The sequence below is a fragment of the Bubalus bubalis genome, chromosome 3 (assembly GCF_019923935.1).
Source record: "Bubalus bubalis isolate 160015118507 breed Murrah chromosome 3, NDDB_SH_1, whole genome shotgun sequence".
Lineage (NCBI taxonomy): Eukaryota > Metazoa > Chordata > Mammalia > Artiodactyla > Bovidae > Bubalus > Bubalus bubalis.
In genome coordinates this window covers 172429324-172444651 of record NC_059159.1, presented here as the reverse complement: position 1 = coordinate 172444651, position 15328 = coordinate 172429324, and the positions used below count along the sequence as shown (strand labels likewise).

Sequence of the window (15328 nt, the reverse complement as noted above, 5' to 3'; positions counted from 1 at the left end):
CTTCATTTCACAGATGAGGAAAGTGAGGTTCAAAAAGGTTAAGTAACTTCCCCAAGACCATACCGCTGAGCTGCCAGGGCTCTTTCCACATTGCCCTATCCTGGATCATTTTCATTGCATGCTCCTCTGCCACTGAACTAATGAACCAATGACAAAACCAATAATAAATTAAAACGAACATTTTTGCCATTTCTTTTATGTAGGATGGAATCAACGTTTTAAGTTGATTCTACCTCCTCAACATCTCAGAATCCCACTCCCCACCTCTCCATCTTCTCGGTGAACTCCTTGGGCTCAAGGCCATCTCCCCTTCCCTGAACTATGGCAACGGCCTCCGCATGAGGTCTCTACTCCCATTCTCCTGCCTCGAGCTCATTTTCACAGCAAGTTCTGGAAGCACAGAACTGAGCCTGTCACATTTCTGCCTTTAAAAAAAGAAAAAGAAAAAGAAAAAAACCCTCACTAGCACCTAATGGTTGATACAGAATCAAGGCCACACCTTTGGACAAGGAATTTAAGGCCCTCCCCTGAGAATATCATCAGCACCAGGCTCCCAGGACAGCTCCCTGCCCGAATACCCACTCTTACTCTGGCAGCAAACCTCCTCATACTCGGAGGCCCCACCCAAGGGTCCCCATCTCTATGGAGATGCCCCAACCACCCACCTCCACTGCCCTTCCTGCGTTCCCAGAGTCCCTGTGCACCCCCCATGTTCCATTGACCACACAGGTCTCAGCAACCAGCTGTGCCCACCTCCCCTCCCCTCCCAGCACTCTTCATGGAAAGGGCAGGGTCTCAGACACTTGCAGGGAGCCTGCAAGACAGCAGGGGCTTAGGGCATGTTGGTTGTAAAACTCAAGCAAGACAAAAGAATCCCACCCATCAAAACTGGGGTCAAAGCCTCTTAGAGAAACATCCTCAGAAAAGAGGTGGGCCAGAGGTGCCAGGGAGGGAGCTGGAAGGCGCCTCGACATGCCCACCCCAGCCCCCCCCGGGTACCTGCTTCTGCCCTCTGCCATCATCATCCATGCCGTGCTGGGCGGCCATGGCAGTGGAGGTGTGCAGGGTGGCCGCGTCGAAGGGCACGCGCTCCACGTTGGCAATGTGGCTGGAGAGATAGCTCAGGCCCGGGCCATCTGTCTGGTCTGGGTCCCGCCAGTTCTTGAAGAACTGTTTGAACAGCGGGGTCTCGCCGCCCTCGGGAAGGACTGAGACCTGGCAGGGATGGAGCAAGAGAAGGTCGTGGCTGGGCTGGAGTCCCCCAGAGGGCAGAGGCCACCCGGCCGGGGTCCTCCAGGGAGCCTCAGACACCCTGTCCAAGCAGCCTTCCCCACCCCACCGGGCCCACTCTCACTGTCCCACCCGGCTCCCTGGCTCACCTGGGTCTGCCTGGGGTAGTCCATCTTGGAGATGAAGTCGGAGGCTGTTTTGAGGGCAGCCTTCCTCTCCTCGGTGTTGGCCTGCCTGCCTGTCGGCCGAAGGCAAGCAAGAGGCCTGGGGTCAGGGCCGCACCCCAGCGCTCAGCGGCCCAGGGAGAGCAGAAGGCACGCCTCCCTCCCTTTCGTTCCTAGACGGTGGACAGCCAAGGCCAGAGGCCCCAGAGCTGACCACGCCATGAGCTCCCGGGAGTCCAGCGAGGGGTCCTGGCTAACGACCGCGAGCACACCAACCCACTTACTGAGCTCAGAACTACACACAGCTTGCTGCATTTAATCCACACAGCAACCCTCTGTGATGAAGATCATTATCTTGTCCTCATTTGCATATAAGGAAGTCAGGGTCTTAGAGAGGTTAAGGGACTTGACCAAGGCCACTCAGCCAGTAGGGAAGCTGCGACTCAGAGCCCCAGCCTCCCTGTATGCCCCAGCCTCATAAGCCGAGTTCCGGCAAGGCTGCAGGGGCACCCGTGTAAGGCCCTGTTGGAGCCCTTCCCTTCGCCCCAGTACCTTTCCAGACAAAGATCTTCCCGTCTTTGCCATGGTCCAGGATGAAGCAGTCCTCTGACCTCAAGGCCCCCTGGGCGAAGGGGTTCTCATCAGCCACGAGGGAGACCGACATGGTGCCTGCACCATTGGAGACCTGGGGGAATGAGAGGGGCCCCAGGCCTGTGAGTGGTCTTCCCCACCTCGGCCTGCCCACGGGCGCCCCCAAGCCCGCACTTGCAGAGGCCGACAACCCACACCACCTCAAATGACGCTGCGGAGAAACACAGCCCTGAGGCTCATGTGGGATTTCTTTGTCCTTTTCCACCTTCTCACAACCACATCTGTGACCTACACATGGGTGTGGCTTGGAAATGGCAGCCAGAGAGGGAAGGGGAATCAAATGTGGGAATGCAGGTGGCATAGGAAAACCACCGCCCAGCTGATGAAAGGACAGTCAAGCTCATCGGCTTAAACAAGGAAGTACACAATAAAAGCAACGCAGGCATGTCAGTCTACATGCCCTGCGGGATACAGAGCTGGAACCTGGAGGGAAAACCGGGGAAATCGGAACAAAGCTTGCAGTTTAGTGAACAGCATTGAAACAATGTTTCTTAGTTTTGACAAAAGTACCTGGTTATGTTAAGATGTTCAAGGGAAGCTGGGTGAAGGGTATATGGGAACCTTCTGAACCGTCTTTGCAATTTTTCTGTAAATCTAAAAACTATTCTAAAAAAAAAAGTTCACTGAACTTTTCTGAGGGTACCCTACTTGTCCAAATTCAAAAGATTTGACAGTACCCAGAGCTGACAAGACTCCGGGTAAACAGGTGAGGGTGATGAGGAGCCTTCCAGAATGCAGTTTAGTAACATGTCAGGAAGTTAAATAATAAGTGTTCTGCATTTATTGAAAACTTACTTTGTGCCAGGCACTGTTCTAAAAAATTTATGTAATTTAGTAACTTCTACAGTTACAGAACTCCTTTAGTCCTTACAGCAACCCTACAGGTAATCTTATTACTGCCCCTGTTTCATTCACAAGGAAGCCAAGGCACAGGGAGGTGAGGTCACCTGCACAGCTAGAAAGCGCCGGATCCGGGATTCGCAGCCAGACAGTCTTAAGTCCAGAACCTGTGTTTTTGTCAGTTACTCTCAGGGCAGAACCTTCCTCCCTGGGGTAGGACAGACAGTCTAACTTCAGAACTGCTATTTTTGTGTTTCTGTTTTTTTCTGGTCCTGCCACGCAGCTGAATGCAGACATCAATTCCCTGTCTCGGGACTGAACCAGGCCCATAGCAGTGAAAGCCCACAGTCCAAACCACTCGGCAACCAGGGAACTCCCGAGAGGCGGTGCCTTCTTTTGTCATTTATTTTATTTATGGTAATTGGTATATACCAAAAAATTTTCATCTTGAGGAGGCAAATATACTTAACTATTTTGTTAACGGTTTTTTTCTTAATATATATATTTTCCTTAAGTTTAGTTGACTAGTTAACATACAATGTTTCAGATACACAACAAGGTTCCTCAGCTACACACACACACACAATTTTGGGGATTATTCTCCACCATAGGTTACTACCAGTTACTGACTGTAGCTCCCCGTCCAAGAACCAGTATTTTCAATCACTGACTCCTCATTCAGCCTGTGACCCAAGCGATCCACATCTGGAAACCTCCCCCAATGCCATACTTAGCACACACGCACAGAGAGACTGCTAGCGATCAGAAAAGGCGGAAACGTTCTCATGCCCATCAATTAGGGGTCTGCAGAGATTTCCACATTCATAAAATAAAATACTACACAGCCGTTATAAAGGGTCCAGTGGAAAAAAGAAGTATGAATAGCTTGCATCTGTTAATATCAAATAGAGATGGAAAAACACATAAGGAGACCCAGAAAGCTGTATCTGGAGTTTCCTTTACCAAACGGGTAACCATGTAACCATGGCAACCCAAGGAGCAGGGAGGAGAGGAGGCTGACTTTCTTAAACTGAGTATTGTTACTTTTGTAATTAAAGCCCATTTTTAAATAGTACTGGCTATCTTAAACTAATAAAATTAGATTGACTTTTATTTTTTTATGTTCTTGAGTATTGCTCAACCCTAGTACTTACGACAAATACATATTATTACTTCAATATCAGAATAAATATCAGTAATGTGGTCTTCCTGCGGTGGTGATATGAATCTGCACCTCATTCTGCTGTTATTTTACCACAAATAAGCTTAGGGCACAACATGCGCAACACAGGCTCAGAGGTCAGACATCCCTCGCTCAAGATCAGCCTTAACTCAGCTTTTCAAAAACATGAGAAGAAATTATAAAGTCACTACCCATAACACACACATAGACACACACTTCTGTAGTACTTTGCTGGATTTCCCTGAAACCCTTTTCTCCTTGGACGCCCCAGAGATCCTGCAACGTGGACTCCGCGGCCCTCCGCCCTCCCCACTTCATGGGCCCGGTCAGTGACAGTGCACCCATGTGTCTGTGGCCGCCCACACGCTTGTTCCTGGGGCAGAAGCGCAGAGGCTGCAGACGGGCGTCCCCTGGAGCCGTAAGAAGCCGAGTCCCCCCATGGCACCCCCACGCGTGCTGGCTCAAAGTCCCCTGGAGCCGTAAGAAGCCGAGTCCCCCCATGGAACCCCCTACACGTGCTGGCTCAAAGCCCAGGTCTCCTGCACCCCCATCTTGAGCCCAAGACCCAGGGACCTCCGCCCAGGCTCACCTTGTAGAGCTTAGCCAGCTTGCGGTTGGCCGCATCCTCCTTGGCTGTGTCCTCGGTCCCTGCAGGCAGAGCCGGCTTGGGGCCCAGCACCTGCGGAGATGGAGAGATGGAAGAAAGCGTGGCGGTGAGCTCCGGGCAGCCTGCCGCCCCCCAGGGAGGAGACTGAGCTCCAGAGAGAGCTTTTTCCCCACGCAAGCAGGGACCATGTTGCCTCCACCATCCACGGCAACCTTCCACTTGGGGCAGGACTCCCTCTGGAGATGTCCTGGATCCCTGACTGTGCCTCTGGGGTGCAGAGCCCAGCCAGGGCTGCCTGTGGAGTCTGTCCCTCCCCGACCCCTGTCTCCAGGAGCTCCATGAGGACCCCGTGCTCCACTGCCCCCAGGACAGTCCTTCAGATGTTTACCATTTCCACCAAGCCTTCTGAGAAGGATAAGTACAGCTACCAACACCTCCCACCACATGCCTTCAACAGACCTCATTTCACCTTTGCAGCCATGCTAAGAGGCACAGGGCTTCCCTTGTGGTTCAGCTGGTGAAGAATCCGCCTGCAACGCGGGAGACCTGGGTTTGATCCCTGGGTTGGGAAGACCCCTGGAGAAGGGAAAGGCTACTACCCACTCCAGTATTCTGGCCTGGAGAACTCCATGGACTGTAAAGTCCATGGGGTCACAAAGAGTCGGACACGACTGAGCAACTTTCACTTTCAAGAGGCACAGATTACCACTCTCATTTCACAGGCAAGGAAACCAAGTCCACAGAGAAGCAACACCTTGTCTACACCACTTAGTTCAGCTCAGTTCAGTCGCTCAGTCATGTCCGACTCTTTGCAACCCCATCAACTGCAGCATGCCAGGCCTCCTTGTTCATTACCAACTCCCGGAGTCCACCCAAACCCATGTCCATCGAGTTGGTGATGCCATCCAGCCATCTCATCCTCTGTCGTCCCCTTCTCCTCCTGCCCTCAATCTTTCCCAGCATCAGGGTCTTTTCAAATGAGTCAGCTCTCTGCATCAGGTGGCCAAAGTATTGGAGCTTCAGCTTCAGCATCAGTCCTTCCAATGAACACCCAAGACTGATCTCCTTTAGGATGGACTGGTTGGATCTCCTTGCAGTCCAAGGGACTCTCAAGAGTCTTCTCCAACACCACAGTTCAAAAGCATCAATTCTTCGGTGCTCAGCTTTCTTTAAAGTCCAACGCTCACATCCATACATGACCACTGGAAAAACCACCTTGACTAGATGGACTTTTGTTGGCAAAGTAATATCTCTGCTTTTTAATATACTGTCTAGGTTGGTCATAACTTTCCTTCCAAGGAGCAAGCGTCTTTTAATTTCATGGCTGCAGTCACCATCTGCAGTGATTTTGGAGCCCAGAAAAATAAAGTCTACACCACTATAAGGTGGCTAAGTAGAAATTTGAACCCCTATCCCTGCGACTTTAGAATCTATCTTCACGCCTCCATTCTGTGCCACCTTCAGCCTCAATGGCTGCAGCTATTGCCCCTCTCAAGCCATGCTTGGTGTCCAAGCTCTTTCCCCATAACAATCACCTTCTGCTCTTCCTAAAAACCAGCGCTCAACAGCCCCAGACAAGCAGGAGAGACAAGTGGCACGAAGCACAGCCTGTGGTCTCCTCCTTTTCCTAGTGACCTTTACCTCTATTGATATATCCTCAAAGCACATTGGCTGGCAATGCCTATCATGCAATTGACGAAATGGGTTATAAACTAACTGCAATGGTCAGAAGAGCAAAGAGGGGACTGGGTCTCCATTGTCTCTTTCTGGCCTGGCCCTAGCACCAGGCTTGTCCTCAGAAGACGCCAAGACCCTCCTGCTCAGCTCCTTTGGAGGATCCGACCCTCTTGGCAGAAGGGTGTGGCTCACAGCCCGGGTGCACTGGATCCTGGGATGCCAGCCCCGCCTCTCAGGGGGGTCTGGGGAAGGTCAGGGGGAGACTCCTCAGCTTGCTAGAAAAACTAAGTCACCCCACAGTTGCCTACTGGATGGAGAGAAGGAATGAGCCCCCGTCCCCTTGCTCAGCCCCACCCTGTGCTCCCGGGACGCGGCCACAGGTACCTCGAGCATGGCCTCAGGCTCGGCACCCTCCTCGGAAACGTGCACGCGGGCCCGGCCACTCCGCTCGTTGTCCCGGATGCCCTTGGACACCTGTGTGGCCTTCAGCCTCTCAAAGCGGTTGCTGCTGGAGCCACACCACTGGTAGATGTCCTGTAAGACAAAGCCCCCACGTGAGGCAGCGCCCCCTGCCCACCTTCATACACGCCCGGCCGAGCGACATGACAAGCACACCTGTTCTCTGCTTGCCCTGATGAGGGCTGGTGGAGCACACACACCCACATCCAAGCACAACAGGGGTCACTTGTGTGTACCAGGGCACATGAGGGTCTGCTGCGGATGTGCATTTTTCATAAGTACACCTACTTATAGAATGTGCATAAAGATGTCTGCCTGAGGATGGGAGTGAAATTGGTACAACCACTTTGGAAAACCATGTGACTGTGCCTCTTTAAAGCTCCACATGCAAATATCCTACAACCCAGCCATCCCTCTCTTGGGAACATACCCAGGAGTAATGCATGCAAATGTCCACCAAAAGACATGTGCAAGAATGCAGTGTCTGATTCAGACTGCTTGCTCTCAAGACAGCTCACCATCATCCCTGAGAATCATTGAACTGATGATACTTCCCTTTCTTTCTTTTTCTACCGTGGATTTTCATTCATGCAGAATAACCATGAATTAATATTAGTATTTATAAAATTGTGTACCTGTTTTAAAAAAGGATTGTGCAAGAAGGCTCAGAGTTGCATCCCTTGGAAGAGCCCCAAACTCTCCCAAGTGTCCGTCAACAGTAGAACAGATAAACTGGCAAAGTTTACATAACAAGGAGAAGGAACAAGCTACAACTAAAGGCAGCGACAGTACGGATGGACCTTGGAAAGAGAAAGTTGGGCAAAAAAAGTCAGACAGCAAAAGGCAAGATTCCAGGAACATGAAGTTCAGGAACAGGTGGAACTGCTGGGGGAGGAACTCTGGGGTGAGAGTTACCCATGGGGAGGAAGGGACTAGAAGAGGCCACACGGGGCCTCCCAGGGCTGGCGGTGCTCCTTCCTGAGCTGGTGTTAACTACACGGGCACGCCCACTCCGTCAGATCATCGAGCGGCACACGCAGAATTCACAGCTCTTCTGTGCATCTGTCACACTTTCATCACAAGCTTATGCTCAGTGTGTGTCTGTTTGCTGGCAAGGTGCTAGGTCACGTCCAGCTCCTTTGCGACCCCCATGCACTGCAGCCCACCAGGCTCCTCTGCCCAGGGGATTTCCCGCAAGCGTACTGCAGTGGGCTGCCTTTTCCGTCTCCAACAGACATTATACCACATGTATACGTGAGGCCGGGGACAGAACGTCTGGCCACGTCTTCCTGCAGGAATGCGTACATGTGGATTTGGGAAGAATATGTACAAAGTGTCACACGTCTATAAGGTGGGCCTGGGTAAGTGCACCCCACACTTACCCACACAAGTGAGCCCCAGACAAGTGAGCATGTGCAACTACACAATGACACGCACATACGTGGGTCCTTGAGCAACACACCCAAGTCTCCACGTGCAGACATTCATCATGGTGACGTGCCTACACCTGCTGGCAAGAGCTTATAGCTTTTCCTGATAGAGGTACAGTTGCCTTACAACACTAGGTAAGCCTCGGGGTACAACACAGTGATTTACTACTTTTAAAGACTACATGCCATTTGTAGTTATTAGAGCATATTGGCTATATTTCAAGAGCCTATAGGTTTTGAACATGCCCGTCATATATGTGCAAGTGAGTGACCATGAATAAAAGATACACAAGACACGCATATCAACACGTCAGGGGGACTGCACACCCACTGAGGCCGTTCACAGGTCTGTGCGCATGTACGTGACGAGCCTGAGTGTACGCACCACACATACCTCCACCTGAGTCTCTGCGGGTGTGTCTGACTCATACACACAGCACAGGGCCCACTGCCCCTGCGACCCGCCCCACTGTGTCTTCACACTGTTCACATGGATGAGCCCACCTCCCCAGGTCAAGCCTGGGGCACTGCAGTGGCCCCTGAGAAAGGGCAGGGCAGGACTCACATTGCCCAGGTCCAGGATGAAGCAGTCACCGTTGTTAAAGCTCTCCCAGGACACAGGCACCTCGGTGGCACGGACCACACGCCGCCCTTTGACCTGGAAGAGTCTCTGCACCACCACCTCGTTGGGGACCACGTGCTTGAATCCCGATGCCACGCCTCCTTTCTGTTGGGTCAAGGAGACAGCGTTAGTCCAGGGGAGAGGGTCTGGGGACGGACAGGAATGATCTGAAGGGCACAGTGGCCCATGCGCCAGTGGACTTCCAGCAGATACCCCAACTCTGCACCTTGCTGCAAGCCTTTTGAATCTCATACTCTAACAAAGACCCCGGGGCCCACTTTCCTGGATCAAAATGCTACAAACAGTCCCTTCTCAAAACGTGCATTCCCCAAGGAATGTTCTAAGGAACGCTAATCCCCCAAGATATTCTGCAAGGAAAGGATTCCCTGATCAGGGAAGCACAAGGCATGCCTTTCACTTGCCCCCTGACTGTTACACAACGCACATCCGCATCATAAAGGCACTGGGAAATCCAACGGTAAATACACTGGCTTGGCATGTTTTAGAGTGCACTTCCCTGCCTTGAGTCAAGATACTGCTTTTCTCTTCCACGTCCTGCCTCCAGCTCAAGTGTTCTGCAAAACCCGCTTTAAGAAGCGCTCATTCAAATCTTTCCCATCCTTCAAGGCTCTGTAGGAAGAGTCAAGACGGTCCCCCTCCCCCGCCCCCATGACGCTGCAGCAAGTTCCACCCAGCTGTGCCTTCAGAGGCAGCTGTGGGTAACGGACAGAGCACTGACCTCAGGCCCAAGTCCCTGCCCTGCCACTGGAGTGCTGGGGGACTTTGGGGAAGTCTCTTGCCCTCTCTGAGCCTCAGGCCTCCTCCTCCTGCAACGGCGATCTAAGCCCCTGCTGTGCCGCCCTCCGCAGTCATCATCAGGTCCCGGGGAAGTTCAGGAGGGCTTCCCAGCCGCGGTCAAAACTGCCCGTGGGGGCTTCCCTGGTGGCTCAGTGGTGGAGAATCCGCCCGCCAATGCAGGAGGCCTGGGTTTGATCCCTGGTCTGGGAAGAACCCACATGCCTGGTGGCAGCTAAGCCTGGGGGCCACAACTATCGAGCCTGCGCTCTGGAGCCTGGGAGCCATAACTGCTGAACCCACACACAGCAAACACTGAAGCCCTGGTGCTCTAGAGCCCGTGCTCTGCGACAGGAGAGGCCCCGGGAATGAGACGCCGATGCGCCACAACTAGAGAAAAACCTGCCCGGCAAGGCAAAAAAAAAAAAACTACCCTCAGGACAGGAGAAAGTCAAGTGGGCTGGGTGTCCTTATGAGCAGTCCCCAGCCCTGGATGCTCACCGGCCCCAAGCCCCAGGGAGGGCAAGTCAGAGAAGAGAAGGTGCTCACAAGCTTCCCATTTCACCCATGAGTATACTGAAGAAGGGATCGCAAAGAGTCAGACATGACTGAGCGATGAAACTCAACTGCACTGATCCTGAAGACCAGCGAAGTGAAGCGACTTACTCAAGGGCACTCAGTGAGCATGCGGCAAAGCTACGGAGTGTAAGCCTGTCTCCCGTTTCCAAAGCTGCACACGTCATGGGCCACTAAGGCTGGAACTGTGGCCACCCTCCTCCCCTCCCAGGTCCCTTGCTGATGCTTCACCTTGCAGAGCAAAGCCAGGTCTGACTTGCTGCACTGAGTCCATGAGGGCAAGGGACAAACGGAGTGTGGTTGGGTTCCTATTACATCTACACACAGCAAGGAACACAGAACCGGCTGTGACATGATAACGCCCTTGTGCCGGGCGTTCTGCAGGAGTCGTCTGCGAGGGAGGCGTCATTACCACCATCTTACAGATGCGGAGAACGGATGCCGGAAGCAGAGAGACTTGCCTGAGATCTCAAAGCTAGTAAGTGGTGGAGCTAGGTTTCAAACCTGGGTGTAAACGAATCTGTAAGGTCCACATTTTCCCCCAACAGCAGGTTTGCTTAGAGCCCAGGTCACTAGGGTCATTCAGGATGGGAGGCAGAAACAAACCACTGTCCTGAGCAGGGTCAAGAAGAAACATGTTTTCCCTGTTGTGAGTGGGAGTGCCCTCTGGTGTCCGTTCTTGGTACCAGCATGAAGCCTTTCGACAGCACCCTCTTGGTAGGGCTCAGCAGGACCGCCTTGGTCTTCTCAGAGCCTTGTTTTCCACCTGGCTTCAGAGGCCTTCCAACTGGGAAGCATGTGAGGAAGGGCAGCTGGGGAAGACGATTCAGTGCCCCATGCTCATCTGGAAGTGACCGCGGAGGTTGCCTCTTACCAAGTCCATGCCAGGCTCCTCCGTCACGGACATGCAATGTGGTCCCCACAAACTCCTGAGGTTGCAAATCTCATCATCCCACTTTTCAGGCAAGAAAACTGAGGTGCAAAGAGGTCCAGCCCCATGCCCAGGGACCCAGCTAATTGGTGGAAGTTTTACCCCCAAGTTTGCCCTTCCTGGGACCAGCCTTGCCCAGGTCCACCAGCCCAGGACCTCCTGAGTGTCTATGGGCAGTGCTCACCCCGGGACCCCACATGTGGAGGTAAAGAGACAGTGGATCTGAAAAGCTTTTCCAAAAGGTGCTGAACGGACACAATGACCATTTCCATGGATTCCTTAGAGACGAGGAAATGGGAAAATGAGGGAAGAGAAAGACCCTTAACATTTTTTAATACATCTCTAAAATATTTTACTTGTTCAAGCATGTCTTTTATTTTTTGTCCAAAAAAAATAGAAACTTTTCTTTTAAAAAAGGAAAAGGGTTGTTCAATGTCATAAATCTCAGCTCCAATAAATTCTCTGTATATGAATTTATAAATTAAAAGATACAGATTTCTAATGAGTGTGGACAGGCATTTCCTGATTGATTAACTCCTCTAATCTTACTGATCTAGGAAATTTGACTTGGAAAGATCAGTTAGTACAAAAATAAAAGCAAGCTCCCAGGAGACATTAGTGAATCTCCAAGCATAAGGGGCAAGGGTTTTTTGTAAAGTTTTACTATTTTTTTTTATTATTTTTACTTTAATATTTAAGATTGATTGCTGCTTTCTGTGGTCTAATCATTAGTGGACAGAGATTTGCATCAAATTATTTGAACAAAATTTAATGGAATACTTTTTGAAAGCTACTTTCCAAATTAAAGTGAAGACACACACATATAAATATATACATCTATATGTTCATATATAGAGAGAAAAATTACATACCATTTGGTATATATCTCCAAGAGTAGAATCATGGGCAACTTTACTTACTAAAAGCCTTATTTCTATGTTTGACATTTTACAATAAGCGTGTATTATACTTGTGGTCTGAAGAAAGGCAAGAGCTATAAAAATCTACCTTTTAAAAATATGTTAAGCTCTTTATAAAACAAAGAAAAACCTATTGACTGGCACTGATCCCGTCCACCCTCTAATTTCTGGGTTCCTTATCTAAAAACAGGAGGGAGGACAGGAAGGACCCAAGGGATTCTGTGGGTTTCCCACTGTGTTCCTTAGGGCCAGGGGCTTCCAGGACTCAGCCCAGCCCAGACTCTGCTGGAACAAAGGATTTCAGATAACCCAGCTCCTTGGGGTCTCTGAGGTTCTATCCGAAAGTCAAGAGGAGGAGGAGGAAAAAGAAAAAGAGGAGGAGGGATCAAAAACAGTGCATTTGAAGGATCTGAGGGTCACAGAACAAGATAAGACGGGCCCTAGGAAAACCCTATCTAGGGGTTCTTGTCCCTTCCCTGCCCCTGCTCATACCCCGAGCACAGAACCGGCTTCGAGGAGCAGGCTTTCACAGAAACAAGTCTTGCATAACAAGCTCTGCTCCTTGGAGATCCATAATTGATGAGGGCACCAGGCCAAGAACCTTGGGCTGGGCCTGCTGAGGGCGGGGGCGACCAGAGGACTCGCGGGAAGGGGCAAACAGGACCGGCCGTGGACCTCACGTTCCCACCAAAAGCAGGGCCTTTGAGGACTGAAGCCAAAGGCAGGAGGGGTTGGGAACCCCTCCCTTAGGGCATCCTCAGAGTACGTACAGTCCAAGAACATCCTGGGAAAATCACCAAGCAGGGAGGAGACTTGCTAAACATGTAAATTCCTAGGCTCCATCTGAGCTAAGAGACGAGACCAGAGAGTCTTCAAATGTTTCTCTGAACTAGCGCCTTCATATCTGGGTTTAAATCCCAGCACAATCGCTTACCAGCTCCGTAAGCCGCTTAGTCTGTCCACAAGTTAAGTCGCTGCTGTCCACACAACAACACCAGGAAGCAGGCGCTGCTGCTCAAGGGGCCTGATAAGTACTTGCTGGAAGGAAGGACGGACAGGGAGCGTGTGCCAGCACCACGCGGAGGCACGCGGCAGGCAGAAGGGCGGCCTCCTGGTTAAGTGCTCCTTCCACCTTCTGCTCTAGGAGCTGCAAAAAGTCCTGGTCTTTCTCCCCGTCCAGGGCCTGGCTTCCTAACTTCTCCCCTTCTGCTGGTACCAGGGCCCCAGAGGAGACTCCAGAAAACGTAGAGCTGGACAGGTCTGTAGAAGGCGCTCTAGGGAGGGGTGAACTGGCCGACAGGGGGCACTGGGAGGCTCCAGGGAATCCAGCCCAGCTTCACCCAGCCCAGGGCTGAGGCCCAGTTCCCAGGACACACCCTGCCCTCTGCCATCTCTAGAGCTTTCCCATCATCTAATCCCTGGCGTGTCAGCTGGGCAGACAGCATCACCACCCAGCTAACACAGAGGAACCGGAGGCCCAGAGATGGACAATGACTTCTCGAAGGTCACACAGCATATCAGCAGCATGCTGCTGCTGCTGCTAAGTCACTTCAGTCGTGTCCGACTCTGTGTGACCCCATAGACAGCAGCCCACCAGGCTCCCCCGTCCCTGGGATTCTCCAGGCAAGAACACTGGAGGGGGTTGCCATTTCCTTCTCCAATGCATGAAAGTGAAAAGTGAAAGCGAAGTAGCTCAGTCGTGTCCGACTCTTAGCGACCCCATGGACTGCAGCCCACCAGGCTCCTCTGTCCATGGGATTTTCCAGGCAAGAGTACTGGAGTCGGGTGCCATCGCCTTCTCTGATCAGCAGCGTAGATGAGGCTTAATACCTACCCTGGACCCCTGCTCACAAGAGGCAGATTGGTGTACTGGGAAAAAGCTGGGAGTCAGGAAACGTGGGCTCCAGTCCTGGCTCGGAGGCTGACTTGCTGTGTGATCTGGAGCATTCCTTAACCTCTCTGTGCCTCAGTTTCTCCTCCCTCCCTTAAAATAAGAGGTCTGCCTTCTGATGTTAAGGCCATCAAAGCTTGTGATCCCTTCCCTATGCTGACCAAAGAGAACCCCCTTCCAAGAGGCCAGGCCCCGTGCACGGCATCTTCCAGCTTGCCTTCACCAAACCCTCTCCGCAGGCCTGGAGGGCAGGTGCAAGTGGCTATCACGTAACCAAAGAGGACAGGGAGGCTCAGGGAGGCCAAGTGGCTTGCCGGAAGTCACAGGGCATATTGGCAACAGCCTCTTGGGGCTCCCAGCGTGGCCCTGCTCAGCCCCAGCTGACTAGGGGCTGGAGCTCAGAGTCTTCAGAGTTCAACAAACAGGAAGAGAATGGGATCGAGGGTCCCCTTTCAGATATCGAACATAGGCCCCTCTGTTGGCAGGGTCTCAGAACTAAAGGATACAGGCTCAAGCCCTGGGCATGCTAGGTTTGCATAGGGCAAATGCTACACACAGGGCATAGGGCCCCTGTGGCCCACCTTTTACTGCTGGGGCAAGGAAATCCACCTTGTGGAGTAACGGAAATTTTCTTCTCTCAATTTAATAAGAGACCAGAGGCTCAGAGAGGGCGTGTGATTTGTCCAAAGTCACACAGCTAGCAAGGGCCCGAAACTCAAAGCCAGGGCTAGCCAGCTCCAAGGGCTGAGCTCTGGCCTGTCTGCCTACACACCCGCACAAGCCTGAAAGGCGGACGGGCAGGAGTGAGCCCGGCCACTGGCACCTCTGTCCCCACTGCCCGGCACCCACCTTGTACTTGAGGCCAGACTTGAAGTAGCCGAGGAAGGTGGCTGACTCGAAGCCCTGGACCTCGCGGTGCTGCACAGCCCGGCCGTTCAGGTAGTCGTCCAGCTGCACGGTGAAGATGGCGGCTGCCCCGCTCTCATCCTGGCTGCATTCATTGCCTGCGGGACGTCAGAGGGCATGAGCCTGGCTCCCAGCCAGCGGCCCCAGCTGCCCACAAAGGAGGCGTCTGGAGCCCCGGCAGTGCCCGAGCCTGGCTGGAAAAGCTGGGAAAGGCCCTGTCTCTTGTGAGCCTCATTGAATCCATCTGTATAATGGGGGAGGCGGGAGTTGACTCCAAGGTCTCCAAGAATCCTCCCAGCAGTCACTCACTTGAGGTCAGGCCAGGGAGCATCAGAGAAATCAAGGCACAGGGAGGGGCCAGGACTCACAGGGTCACACAGAAGAGCCGTGGCAGGACTTCAGGCTCCCGACTGAAGGGCAAACTAGAATCTGGCTGGAAAGGGTCA

General features: G+C 52.4%; 1 protein-coding gene across 4 annotated transcripts in view; it reads right to left on the bottom strand.

The window, feature by feature from the left end:
- Positions 1 to 15328, bottom strand: part of GSN (gelsolin) — a 61242-nt gene that overhangs the window by 13146 nt on the left and 32768 nt on the right. For all 4 annotated transcript variants that reach the window (XM_025282359.3, XM_025282360.3, XM_044940549.2 and 1 more), the window contains 7 exons: positions 14826 to 14980; positions 8807 to 8968; positions 6737 to 6886; positions 4658 to 4747; positions 1947 to 2079; positions 1380 to 1468; positions 1000 to 1215 (listed from right to left, as the gene is read on the bottom strand). In XM_025282359.3, coding sequence (XP_025138144.1) covers positions 1000 to 1215; positions 1380 to 1468; positions 1947 to 2079; positions 4658 to 4747; positions 6737 to 6886; positions 8807 to 8968; positions 14826 to 14980 — 995 coding nt within the window. The remainder of the gene's footprint in view (positions 1 to 999; positions 1216 to 1379; positions 1469 to 1946; positions 2080 to 4657; positions 4748 to 6736; positions 6887 to 8806; positions 8969 to 14825; positions 14981 to 15328) is intronic.